The following is a 13,991-nucleotide window of genomic DNA, read 5'->3' as shown; positions in this document are numbered from 1 at the left end:
AAATAATAGAAAGACAGCTAAATATAGAAGTAAGAGAATATTTCAAAAATGCCTAGAGATGTTAAGATTAAAACTTCTATAAACTCCATTTTTGAAATTAAATCTAACATAGCTACTAGAAGTACAGGTTTGAACTATAAATTTTAAATATATTTTCTAATAAGCATAATTTGAATATATTTTAGAGGGTCTAGAAAAGCACTGTCTAATACATTTTTTTTTTCTTATAGCCAGTTTCAGGGACCTTAATAACTTCAATGTCTGTAAGACTCATAACATGGCTTTACTATTGCCAGCTTTCTCTAAATTTCTGAGAAAAACGAGAGCCAAATACATAATTTAAAAATTTTAAAAAATTAAAAATTTCACTACATTGAAAATATAAAAAGAAACAGGAAAAAATTTAATAATATTGTTAAATAACTCACTATATCAAAAATGTTGTTTTAACATGTAGTCAATATTAAAAGATTATAAATTAAGTATTTCACATTCTTTTTTCTTTAATAAGTTTTTGAAATCAGTCTATATTTGTTTTACACTTACAGCACATCTCATTTTTTAAGGGCTCAGTAGCCACAAGTAACTAATGGCTACTATATTGGGCAACACAGGTATAATCAATAATCAATAAAAATCCATAGGAAATTCATATGTATAAATAAAATGCATTTTAAGTATCGTGGATCTCTATTATGTTTCTGTATCTGTCTTTTTCTTTATATCCCTACAACCCTATTTAGTGTCATAGACACACCACACTCCTTTTGGATTATCACTAACATCTTTTATAGTTTTGGCAAAGTGAGTTCCCAAGGGCCAGAATTCAAATAATAGGGTATTAAAAGTGTCATGATACAATCCTTTACATATATTATCTGAAAGACATTTCTCTAATGTATCTTAGGAGATGACTTTGTAGAAGTCATATGTATATTTATCTTTTCATATTAACCTTGTATTTTATCTAAACTGGTATAGTAAATATTTTCATGTAGAATCCTGATATTAAAATCAGAGTAGATGAAAGGGTGATTTTTGGCTTGGTAACTAATGGTGGGATGTCCTGCATTAATTAATGCCATCTAAAGTCCTGTGATGTTAGTTTGAAATTTGGTTTCAAATAAGTTTTATGAAGTCCTTTAGTTAGGTTAAAATTTGGTTTCAAATGAGTTTTCATATTTAGCAGTGATATTTGTATAGTTTGAGTTCTAAAAAATGTTATAGTTCAGATAGGTTTTATGTAAAACAGCTTTTTTTTTATCTTGGTAATTGCTATTGAATTGAACGATCGATCCTGTTTTGGATTTTTTGGCTCCAATTGGCAAATGCTATTTATTAGACATTTTTTAAATTTCAGATTTCTGTTGCAGTTAGTCTTTTTCTTTTGGGGGACTATATTGTATCTGTGTTCTGGATATGTAAGGCATTGGTCTCTAAAACATTTTCACAATCTTTCTTCCTATGTTTTTGTCTTATACTGAGGGTGCTTATAGACTGGAGACTCTGCATACATGTAACTAGATAAAAGAAAGTGAAGAAGGTTGTCAGTAAGGATGTCAAGGGGGCTAACGAGTGATCAGGGTAGGAGATTTCTGTCCCTCAAGCAAAGTTGAGATGAAGGGTGAGGAAGAAGAAGGAGAAGAGAAAAAAGGATTTTACAGAATGGTACTAACTCATTTCCTCTTTGGCAGGTTGTAGTGCTTTCACACCTTCCAGATAGTCATCATGTTGGAGCATATTTTTAACACTTGAACTTCTCAAAGATAAAAATATGTAATTGAAAGATGTTATCCAGATCTAGAAATTAACTGTTTGAATCAAAGTAAAGACTATTGTAATAAAAGAACTAAAACTTTTATTAAACTACTGTGTTAGATTTTGATTCTCTGCACCCATTAAAAACCAAAAACCAAATTCTGTTTGACCTGAGGAAAACCATTTACCAAGCTCTTATTTTCAAATATGCAGGCATTCATTTTAATCATTTGGACAGAAATAAATAATGTAGTGCTTTGATAGTATATGAAGTACAGATTAAAAGGCTCAAAAGGTAAGATTGGCCCTGGTCTGGTGGCTCACATGGTTGGAGTGTTGTCCCATACACCAAAAAAGTTGTAGTTTGATTCCCAGTCAGGGCATATTACTAAGTTTTGGGTTAAATCCCCAGTTGGGAGGCACCTGATTGGTGTATCTCTCTCTCTCTCTCTCTCTCTCTCTCTCTCTCTCTCTCTCTCTCTTATTTTCTCTCTCTCTCTCTCTCTCTCTCTCTCTCTTATTTTCTCTCTCTCTCTCTCTCTCTCTCTCTCTCTCTCTCTCTTTCTCCCTCTCCCTCTCCCTCTTCTCTTCACCTCTAAAAATCAGTGAAAAACATATCCTCGCATGAGGATTAAAAAGAAAATTATGTTTTAAAAAAGGAAGACTGAAATGAAAGTTTAAAAATTAAAATATTACATCATTTTCTTTAAAATTTTAAAGGTATTCTTAAAATATCTTTTCCTCTTAACTCAGATGAATAGTTTCAAAGAGGGACTGTTAGAGAACAGTTATTTGAAAATGTATTTAGTAAGAACAAATGCAAATTTTGAAATTAAGATTATTTATTAAGCTCTCATAGAGAAAAGTATGTTTTTAAAGTGTTACAAAGTTTTTAAAGCAATATTTTTCTATGGTTTTCTTGAACACTTTGGATAGAAACTGCACCTTTAAAAGCTAACCATTCAGGGCATAAAATAATGATTATATAACTACAATTTTTAGTCATTTCACTTTAACTCCAAAAATGTCTGCTGTTAGTATTAAAATATATTAAACTTTTATTAATGGCATTCAGAATTACCCATGTTGAAACAATTCAGTTTTTCTACCTTTGCTGTTGGTTTTCAAAAACAGCAGCAAACTATATTCTTAAAGGTGTTTCTTTCTTTATTAGAGCACTTGCTTTCAAAGAGTGGCGGGGACTGCACTTTTATTCATCATTTCATAGAATGCCAGCGTGAGTACAGAGTATTTTTCACATCGATTTTAATGAAGTGAGGGGCTGAAATTGAAAAATGAGAGGGAGAATGAAGATCTCAACATGTTTGTTATTGTGGTGGTGCGCAAAGGACCATCTTCAGACAGCAGTGAACCCCTTCACACTGTTTATGTTTCTCTCTTTTGAGAAAAATATTTCTGTTGCAATATGAACATTTCATATGGCCCACAAAAACAAAGAGAAAGTTTCAAACTTGTTAATTAAAAATCATTGTTGAGCGGGAAAGAAAATAGAATGTCTACACCTAAGCTTAAGAGAGAGGAATATTAACCTGTTTTATTAGGGCTTAAGTCACAGATTTGGATTTTGAGGTTCTTAAATAAATTTCTTAAATGATGCATAAAAACAATGGTTTACTTTAGACACTCAGGTATGAAAATGACCTTAGGGTAGCAGGAGCTTTCTAGGGAAGGAGTAGCAACAGATTGTCCTATAGTCTGACATGAACTACCTCCCCTTGGGCTACCTTCAATAATATTTTTAAAATAGGTTCACTTTTGAGGTGATTTATACCTCTGCTGAATTCCGAACACAAGTATTGTGAATTCCCTCTTACTTGAAAATTACGTGGCTACTTAAATTTATAACAGTCACAAGCTTGAGGTAGTGTCTTTATCTCGTTAGTGACAATTAAAGGTCACTGTGCATAGTAAAATTCATTGATGACTTCTATACTTTTTCTTATCAGACACACACTTTGTCAGGCATTTTTCTCTTCCTCTTTACTCTCTTGTTTTTTAAATGAGTGGTTTTTTCAAGTTTCTATGCTCATGAATTCACTTAGTGGGTGTGCATGCATGTGTGGTATGCTTCCCTCCCACCCCATCTAAGGGTATTTGAGGTTATAAGGGTTACTCCTGGTAATTATAGCAGACATTAACTCAACAGATCAAATGTTATACTCCTTAGAGATGCTTTAAGGGATTTCATTTAATAGTGTTACAAGAGCTTCTGTTTTAGCCCATTTTAGAGACTATAATATTGAGTGTAAGTTTAATATTACTTTAAGGCAAATGATTTAATAGATATGACATATTTCTTTCTCCTTTAAAATTTTATAAAGCAAAAATAAGTGCATCTTTTTATCTTTTGATAACTATCACTTTTACAGGAAATTGGTATAGGGATTTGGGGCAAAATAATTGGTACCCACTGAAACCAACTTAGAGCAGAGTATATAATATAAACTATAAATCTTTAGGAGAAGGATTTTATACTTAGTTTTATTGCATGTGACCATTTTTTAAATGTTATTTTTATTTTGACTTTTGGGATTTATATTTGAACGCAAAGATAAATATAACTATCTTTTTGACTTTGGGGTTTTATATTTGAACGCAAACAACTACCAAAGGAATGTAATAGTAAGTTACAATTTGCAAAAATAACTTAAAATATTATAAAATGTGTAAAGTATTTACCTGTAGTTGAAATGCAGAACAAAGTTTGTATTAAAACAAAAAACAAAAAACTTTGGAAACTTTTATTGGGTTACAGGGAGAAAATGAACCAAATAAACATTCAGAGGTAGAGCAGAAGTTGAGTAAATTACAGCAATCCCCTCAGTGGGGATATTAGCCAATAAGGTGTTTATGGGAACTGTGTAATGGCATGCATGGTAAAATGCTAAATGTGGTACATGGGGATTGGGGCTGGTGGTGGATAAGAATTAAAGTCCTGTTCTTATGGAAAAAGAATGAACCAAAGAACGGGGGACAAGTATTTCTAGACATTTGAATCCATTTGGTCTCTGAGTGCAAATAGTGCAGGTTTGGACTGTGGGTTCAGGTAGCTAGGGATATAGCCCATTATATGAATGTGTTTGGTTCCTGAGTTTCAGTAGCAAGAGTTTGGTTAATGAGAATACCAGTTTTATATTAAAACTAGGGGCCCAGTGCACAAATTTGTGCACCTTGAAAGGAACTGTGGGCCGCGAGGCTGCGGTGGGCACAGGGGCGGGTCTTGCCCCATCCTCTACCTTGGCCAGCCCCGCTCCCACTGCTGCTGCCCCCAGTGGCGCAGAGGATTGGGGACGGCGCCAACAATGGGTACGAGCAGGCACTGTCAATAGGTGTGAGAAGTGGCTGCTGCCCCGATTGCCCCTCAGGAGCAGGGGGAGGTTAAGAAGCCCTCAGAGGCGATTGGGGCCGGCAGCTGCTGCTTACACCTGCTGAAGGTGCCAAGCAATCAGCACCAGCGCCGTGTGTGTGTGAGTGGTGGCTCCGGTGCCAGCTGTGGGTATGAGTGGGGCCGGCTCTGGCCGTGGCTCTGGCACTGGCAGCGGGTGCGAACAGGGCCGTGACCAGCAGTGGGTGCGAGCAGCGGCTGCCAGCCCTGATCACCCCTCAGGAGCAAGGGGAGGTGGAGAAGCACTGAGGGGTGATCGAGGGCGGCAGCCGCCACTGATAGCGCTGAGTGATTAGGGCCGGCCCTGGGATCCGGCAGCGGGTGTGAGCAGGGCTGGCGCCAGCAGCAGATGCAACCACCGGCAGCAGATGTGAGCGCCAGCATGACTATGATGCTTGGGAGCAAAGAATTTTCAGTAACCACCAGAGGCTCACCCAGATGACAGCAACTGGCCTCCTGCCTTGGTTTGGTGCCCCTGCTCACCTGCTCCACCATCCTGCCACGGCTGATGCCCCCCATGTTCTGTGCTCTGCTGCCTGCTGCTGATGCCTGCCATGTTTCACATGTGCCCCCTGGTGGTCAGCGCATGTCATAGCAACTGGTTGTTCGGTCGTTCCGTCGTTTGGTCTGTTTGCTTATTAGGGTTTTATGTATATAGATTTTCCAAATATGTTTTGTTCCTTAAATTTGAATAGCCAGAGTTGGCATAGTAAGGGTTATCTCTAGTTTGATTTGTTGTTACAGGGGACATTTTCATTATTTTATGACAAGCTGCCATTATAAAAATTGTTGCATGTAATAAGTATTATGGCAAGCAAGGCAATTTCAGCAAAAATCTTCAAGTGAACTTCTGAAATAATTTTGGATTATTTTTTGACAAGCACATAAAAACTTTTTACTATTATTTTTATTGATAGGCATCTTGAGCTGATTTATGATCTTGAACATGAAATATATATTCTGTGAGCAGAGATACTTCATGTTCTTGTTTCCAATCTTTTAGAAAGCGAATGTTAAATACCTAGCTTTCATTATTTACTGTACTTGTATGCTAGATTCACCTGTGTTTTAAAAATTAGAAAGCCAATAGTTCACTTCTGTAGGATTCTGCATGTCTGTTTTTAATTTATTGAGAGATTCTTTTCAGTTTATGTGTATGAATCTATAAGAGACAGTATGGTTAGTGGCTCTCTCCATTATAAAGTAATTTTGAGGAAATTAATGGAGTTGGAGCACATTTCTTTTTCTTTTTATGGTAAAACACACTGTGTTTCTTTTTATTCTTTTTAGGAGAAAAGCTTTTAATCCCAGGCAAAGAGATTAGATTTGAACAGACTTTATAAATATAACCTTTTGCATAATTCCAAAACTGTGAAGTAAATTTTCTGTACAAAAATACACTATATAAAACCTACAATTAACCAGTAACTTTAATAAAATTTGCTAAAAAGGCCTAGCATTATTTCCTTCAGAGTTTCAAGCATGAGGTTTAAAGAGAACTTCACATTCTATGTTCCCTGAAAATTTTAGTTACTCAAGGTTTACCATGAAACTTAATGTATTGAGACTTTTGTGTTCCGCTAAAGATGCTTTCTCAGTTAAATTGTGCATCTCTAACTCTGTTTCATATGTATTTTTGAACTCTATCACTTGATTAACTTGTATTCTGAGTGAAAAGATAAAGGGTAAAAGGGGGAGAATCTGAGGACATGGAGACCTGCCATTACTTAGCCTTCTCTGGACTTTGACTCATTTCTCTTCCTACTGTTTGTCCAGGAGAGGGCAGAGGCATCAATGCTGGATGCCTGAGGAACTTTCCTCTGAGGACTCCTTTGTAGAGTTAAATTATGCCCTCCCCCAAGGGCATCTCCCTTTTGATGATGGTCAAAAAGTGCCCTGAAATAAACCTCATGTCTTTGAATTCTTTGTTTTTTAAATTTTATTTTTATCACCATTTATCTACACCGGGGTCCTCAAACTTTTTAAACAGGGGGCCAGTTCACTGTCCCTCAGACCATTGGAGGACTGGACTATAGTTTAAAAAAAACTATGAACAAATTCCTATGCACACAGCGGTGGCAAAAACACCCGGCAGGCCGGATAAATGTTTTCGGTGGGCCGCAGTTTGAGGACCCTTGATCTACACCTTCTTCCACCTCCACCAACCCCCCTCCATCTTTGAATTCTTAATCTGTGCTTATTAGAAGACTTAACGGTTTTTATTGTTATTAGGCAAGAGTCTATTTAATTCTCTTAATATTTCATGTCTTACTGGGTTTTTTTTCTGATTTTTGAAAACATTTTTTATTGGTTTCAGAGAGGAAGGGAGAGGGGTAGAGAGAGATGAGAGAGAATCATTGATCAGCTACCTCCTGCAGGCCCCACTGTGGGGATCAAACCTGCAACCCGGGCATGTGCCCTGAATGGGAATCGAACCATAACCTCTTGGTTCGTAGATCAGCACTCAACCACTGAGCCACTTCAGCTGGGTGATTTTTTTCCCTGACTTAAAAAAAAATTCTCTCCCTGCCTCCCAGTCCATTTTGAAATCACAGTCACTATCTGTGTATGTCATTCCCTCCTCCCTTCTTTTAAGGCTTTGCTCTCACATAGAAATTGCCTTATGTGGAGTGATGAATGCATCGAATCTCTTGCTCTTGTGATTGTTTTCATCACTATGAGATCAGTCTCTCTGAACAATCTTTGGATTATTCTGATTACATATTCTACTTAAAACATTTAAATTTTTCATGTTTTAAACTTTTATTTTCCTCAGCCAAAGCACTTTATTTATGACAAAGAATAGAAAAGACTTGGTGTGGTTCCCACCCTACTCATATTAGTTTATGGCCTCATTAAAAGAAAACTCCTGAGTTTAAACTAGATGTTACTAATTTTCTCTTTCTTTATTCTTAGAGTAGTTGTCCAGCCTAGGATATTGGAGGGATTTTGTTTATTTGTACCAATCATTTCCTGGGTGAGCTATCTTTCTAACAGATTTGTTTCTGTGTTCTTAAAATTGGCCCATTTCATTTAGTTTTCAGTCTATCTTGGAATTCCAGTTTTTTCTCTTATTTATTATTCCTTAGTCTTATGTTTTCAGACAAATAGCTTCTGGAATTGTTTTTATAAAAATGTAGGCTATCTTCTGTAGCAAGAATTGCTTTAATTAATTTTATTTTGCTGCAGAAACAAATCTGCCTTATAAAAACCTACATTATTAAAATTAACAAAGTCACGGGACCTCCCCTATGAGGTAAAAAAGCTCTCTATTTTGTGAACTGCTACTTTCTGAAGGGAAATAAATTGTTGGTTTTATTATAAATGCGGATTGTTTATATTTACTTTTATTGTATCTTGATGTTAATTCTAATGTCAGTTTATTTACTGCATTTCCTTTTAATGATCTGTTAGATGGCTTCAGCTCATTTTCATTTATGATGTTTAGAATAGGATCAGAGGGATTTTTTTTTCTTTTTCTTTTTTTAAATTCTCACCAGAGGATATTTTTTCCATTGATTTTTAGAGAGCATGGAAGGGAGGGGAAGAGAAAGAGAGCAAAACATCGATGTGAGAGAAACATATCAATTGGTTGCCTTCCACACATACCATGAGGGTGGGGATCCAACCTGCAACCCAAGTATGTGCCTTTGACGGAGAATCGAACCCTTGACCCTCTGGTGCATGAGCCAGTGCTCTAATCAACTGAGCCACAACAGCCAGAGCAGCATCATAGGGATCTTGATATGAATTCTGATTTGTTCCCTCACTGGCAATATGACTCTGGGCAGTTGACCTCTTTATACCTCATTTATAAAATGGGATGGCCCTGGCTGGTGTAGCTCAGTTGGTAGGAGCGTCATCACGTACACCAAAAGGGTTCAGGTTCAATTCCCAGTCAGGGCACATACCTAGGTTGCCAGTTTGATTACCAGCCCCAGTTGAGGTGCTTTCAGGAGGCAACTGATCAATATTTCTTTCTCTCCCTTCCCCTCTCTCTAAAAATTAATGAAAATGCCCTCAGATGAGGATTAAAAAAAATAAAATAAAATGGGATGGCAGTACCTACTTCATAGGATCAATATGAGAATTATTGAGATAATATTAATATTCTAATGTCTGGCACACATGTTAACTGGTAGGTAGAAAACTTACTCATGGGGCGGGGGTGGTTGAAGCAACTTGTTTTCCTCGTTTTTATTCCCAGTCACAAGATAATGAAAGCTGATTGATCTGGCTATTTTGTTCCTATTAAAGTAATATGTTTCTGACAATCTAGGGATTAACTTTTTAATTACCAGTACCAATGCCATTTTAAAAATTTGCTCTCAATCACATTATTTTGATGCCTTACTCATAACATTATTTTTTGGATAAAACCTAACTTTGAGTTTAAAAATATTTTTCAGGGTGACAGTTATAACAGCAGATTATGTAGTTCTTTTATATTCACCTAGTATTCTTCTCTCTGTCAGTATAAGATCCCTAGCTAACTGACATCAATGTCTGAGAGTCAGTACTGTTAGTTTCTGCTTCAATTAGTTGTAGCTGTCATGTGAAAAAAGTGGCTCTTGTCGGGAAACCAAGATGGCGGCATAGGTAAACACCTGAAATTGCTGCCTTGCACAACCACTTCAAAAATACAACTAAAAGACAAAACGGCCATCATCCAGAACCACAGGAAGGCTGGCTGAGTGGAAATTCTACAACTAGAGGGAAAGAGAAAAGCACACTGAGACTCAGAGGAGGTGCAGAGGTACGGAGGCGCACGTGGAAAAAGCTAGCAACTGAGGACACGGTTGTCTTTTTCAATCGGGAGGGGGTCTCAAGCTCCCGACTGCTCTGAGCTCCAGTTCCAGGCGAGTCTCTGGGGACCCAGACTCACACGGGGAGAAACTGGACTGTCTGGCATCGGTCGAAACTCGAGGGCGGCTTTTTCTCAGAGGTGCTTTCAGCAATTACTGCGAGACACTGAGACCCAAGGCCTCTTAGGGCAGGACTGAGGAGCAGCCATAGCTGTTTGCTCCACCCTGTTGATTCCCTGAGACCCTGCCCCACCCAAGCTGTGAACAGAAGCTTTTGCATATGAATGGCCTGGCACTTTGCAATCTAAAATGGCCTAACAAACTGCAGCTGGGTCAGAGAGACCCAGAACATCCAAAAGAAGGCCCAAGGCCTTACAGCAGCTTGCATTGCTTCACAGCTGGGCCTCATCTGGGCACCTCCAAACCCCAAACAAAGAAGAGGAATCTGCAGATCTCTCCATAGCTCCTGCTGGGTAGCCTCAGGCAGAGGCTAAATTAGCACCTCCTTAGAGATCCAAGAGCCAGTGTACCCAGTGGCCAGAGTGGGACCATCCAGATTAAAACTCCTCAGATCCATAAGGGACACACTCAGGGGGCAAACTCAGTGAGCACCAAAGCCCCACTGAAGCAAGTCTTGCCCCAGAAGGGTGTCTCCAGCACAGAAGTTCTCCCACTGCAGACACAGCTGATTCTCACAGCCAATGGCCTGGAGGTCAATTCCTCCCAGTGATACCTACAACAATCAAGGCTTAACTACAACAAGACTGTGCGCAAAGCCCACAAAGGGGTGCACCAAGAGTGTCCACCTCAGGTAATTGGGGAGGCTGAGCCACTGGGCCCTTTAGGACACCTAGCACACAAAGTCACTCTATCAACACAGGGAAGCAGCCAAAATGTGGAGACAAAGAAACAGGTCACAAATGACAGAAATGGAGGAAAGCAAACTACTGGATTTAGAGTTCAAAACCACACTTACAAGGTTTTTCAAGAATTTTCTAGAAACCGCCGATAAATTTAGTGAGACCCTCAAGAAATCTAGCAAGACCCTCGAGGTTATAAATAAGGACCAACTAGAAATTAAGCATACACTAACTGAAATAAAGAATATTATACAGAGTTCCAACAGCAGACTAGAGGATCGCAAGAATCAAGTCAAAGATTTGAAATACGAAGAAGCAAATAACACCCAACTGGAAAAGAAAAAAAGAATCCAAAAATATGAAGATAGTGTAAGGAGCCTCTAGGACAACTTCAAGTGTACCAACCTCCAAATTATGGGAATGCCAGAAGAAGAGAGAGAGCAAGATATTGAAAACCTATTTGAAGAAATAATGACAGAAAACTTCCCCTACCTGGTGAAAGAAATAGACTTACAAGTCCAGGAAGCACAGAGAACCCCGAACAAAAGGACCACACCAAGACACATCATAATTAAAATGCCAAGAGCAAAAGACAAAGAGAGAATCTTAAAAGCAGCAAGAGAAAAACAGTCAGTTGCCAACAAGGGAGTACCCATATGACTGTCAGCTGATTTCTCAACAGAAACTATGCAGGCCAGAAGGGAGTGGGAAGAAATATTCAAAGTGATGAATAGCAAGAACCTACAACCAAGATTACTTTACCCAGCAAAGCTATAATTTAAAATTGAAGGTCAGATAAAGAGCTTCACAGATAAGAAAAAGCTAAAGGAGTTCATCACCACCAAACCAGTATTATATGAAATGCTGAAAGGTGTTCTTTAAGAAGAGGAAGAAGAAGGAAAAGGTAAAGATAAAAATTATGAACAACAAATACACATCTATCAACAAGTGAATCTAAAAATTAAGTGAATAAAAAATCTGGTGAACAGAATACACTAGTGAATATAATAGAATCAGGGGCAAAGAAAGGGAGTGGACTGACAATTCTCTGGGGGAAAGGGGTGGGGGTGTGTGGGAAGAGACTGGACAAAAATCATACACCTATGGTAGAGGACAGTGGCGGGGAGGGGTGTAAGGGCAGAGGGTGGGGTGGGAACCGGGTGGAGGGGAGCTATGGGGGTAAAAAGAGGAACAAGGGTAATAATCTGAACAATAAAGATTTAATTTTTAAAAAAGAAAAGAAAAAAGTAGCTCTTTAGCTTTAAGAACTTAATCACACCTGTGCTCCACTGGAGTTTCTTTTGACTACATTGTTTGCTTTGTTCCTAATTTTTATTTAGTGTGCATAGTAGTGTAGTTAGTGCATAATTTATTTTTATCAACCAGGAAATAAATTTGGTTATGATAGTTTTTGCAACTCCATCATGTTTTCTGACTAAACTAAGTGTTTAATGATGGTTCTCAAATATTGTCAAACTTATACTCATCAGTTCTACTCCTTGGTAGGTTCCTTACAGGAATGCCTGCACATATATATCGGGTACGAATTTAAGAATTTTCATAGCCACATTATTTACAGTATTTCAGAAGAGCCCAAAAGACCATCAGTAGTCAAATGGATAAATACACTGAGGTATATTGGATAAAAGAAGCCGGATACAACAGAATATATACTGTAGTATTTCATTTACATAAAAGTCAAAACCACTAAAATTCTATTCCTTAGTCATGCATATATAGGTATTGTGGCTATAAAGAAATGTAAGAAATAAAATACCATAGAACTCAGATTGGAAAGGGAAATGTGGAAGGCTTTGGGGGAAGGAGTTAGGTTCTGTTTCTTGATTTGGGATGTAGTCATACAGACATTTGCTTTAAAAAGGTTTATTAACCTGTACTTTTGTGTTTTATGCCCCTTTTTTCATGTTTTTTTCACAATATGGTTTTAAAATAAGAGAAAATGAATAATTATCCCTCAAAAAAATAAGGAGTTTTCCTAAAGAAAGAAAATCCTCTATTTTAACTTCTAGCTGTGCCAATGTAAATAGCTCTTTTAAGACCTCCAGTGTCCATACTTGGAAGTTCTCCTTGTGTCCCTGAGAGGTCTCTGACTTTTTTTTTTTTTTTTTAGTACTCCTAAAGGGCTGAGGTCTCCATTCCAAGTTTGTGAACCAGTGATTATAAATTTTTTAAAAAAATATGTTTTTCTTCTTTAATCACTGACCACTAATAATTCACCATATTTGATAATAAATATAACCTTAAATAATGTCAATAGTGATAGTAGCAGCAAGTATTTATTATTTAGCACTTATATACTAGTACTATTCAAAGCTTTTTATATGTACTTAATCCTTAGTTTAAAATGAGGAAAATATTCAGATAATTTTTCCAAGTTTAATCCCTTTATAAAAATTTATTTACTCACCAAATATTTATTAAGTATCTACTGTGTATATACCAGGCATTATTTTAGCTGTTGTGGGTATAGAAATGAACAAGACAAAGAAAGCTTTGCCTTCATGTTGTTTACATTTCCTTAAAGAGACAAAAACTAATAAAACAACAAAATAATATGTTAGGTGATGAGTCCATTGAAGAAAAATAAAAGATTATAATTCAGTAGGGAGCGACAAAAGTAATAATATATGGATGGGATTTGAACAGAGATAGTACAAAACTGAGTGAGTTATAACATGTATCTGGGGAAATGTCTGTGAGATAGAAACTGTGAAAACCCAAGGTGGATTTGAAATTGGAGTTTTGGAATAATAAAAATGCTTTAAAAAAAAAAATAAAGGGCCAGATAGTAAATATTTTAGGCTTCGTAGACTATAAGGTCTCTGTTGGGACTGCTAAACTCTGCCATTTTAGTGGAAAGCAACCATGTCAATCTGTAAATGAATGGACCTGGCTGTGTTCCTATAAAACTATTTACCAAATAGGCAGCAGGCTGGATTTGGCCCAGTGGGACTGACCCCTGGGCTAGATCACATGGGCCTTATAGGTCATGGTAGAAACTTCAGATTTTATTTTAAAAGTGAGAAAGTTGTTTTTAAATATATTTTTATTGATTTCAGAGAGAAAGGGAGAGGGAGAAAGAGATAGAAAAATAAATGATGAGCGAGAATAACTGATCGGCTGCCTCCTACACATCCCCTA

At 37.2% G+C, this 13,991-nt stretch overlaps 1 protein-coding gene across 4 annotated transcripts in view; it reads left to right on the top strand.

The window, feature by feature from the left end:
• The window catches only part of SLMAP (sarcolemma associated protein), a 164,189-nt gene that overhangs the window by 112,479 nt on the left and 37,719 nt on the right, over nt 1-13,991 (top strand). For 2 of the 4 annotated variants that reach the window (XM_081105952.1, XM_081105953.1), the window contains one exon: nt 2,933-2,995. The exons of the other annotated variants lie outside the window; for them this stretch is intronic. In XM_081105952.1, coding sequence (XP_080962078.1) covers nt 2,933-2,995 — 63 coding nt within the window. The remainder of the gene's footprint in view (nt 1-2,932; nt 2,996-13,991) is intronic. 4 annotated transcript variants of the gene reach the window in all.

The sequence above is a fragment of the Myotis nattereri genome, assembly GCF_964212035.1.
Source record: "Myotis nattereri genome assembly, chromosome: 14".
NCBI lineage: Eukaryota > Metazoa > Chordata > Mammalia > Chiroptera > Vespertilionidae > Myotis > Myotis nattereri.
The sequence above is the reverse complement of the archived record's forward strand: the minus strand, read 5'-3'. Positions and strand labels throughout refer to the sequence as shown.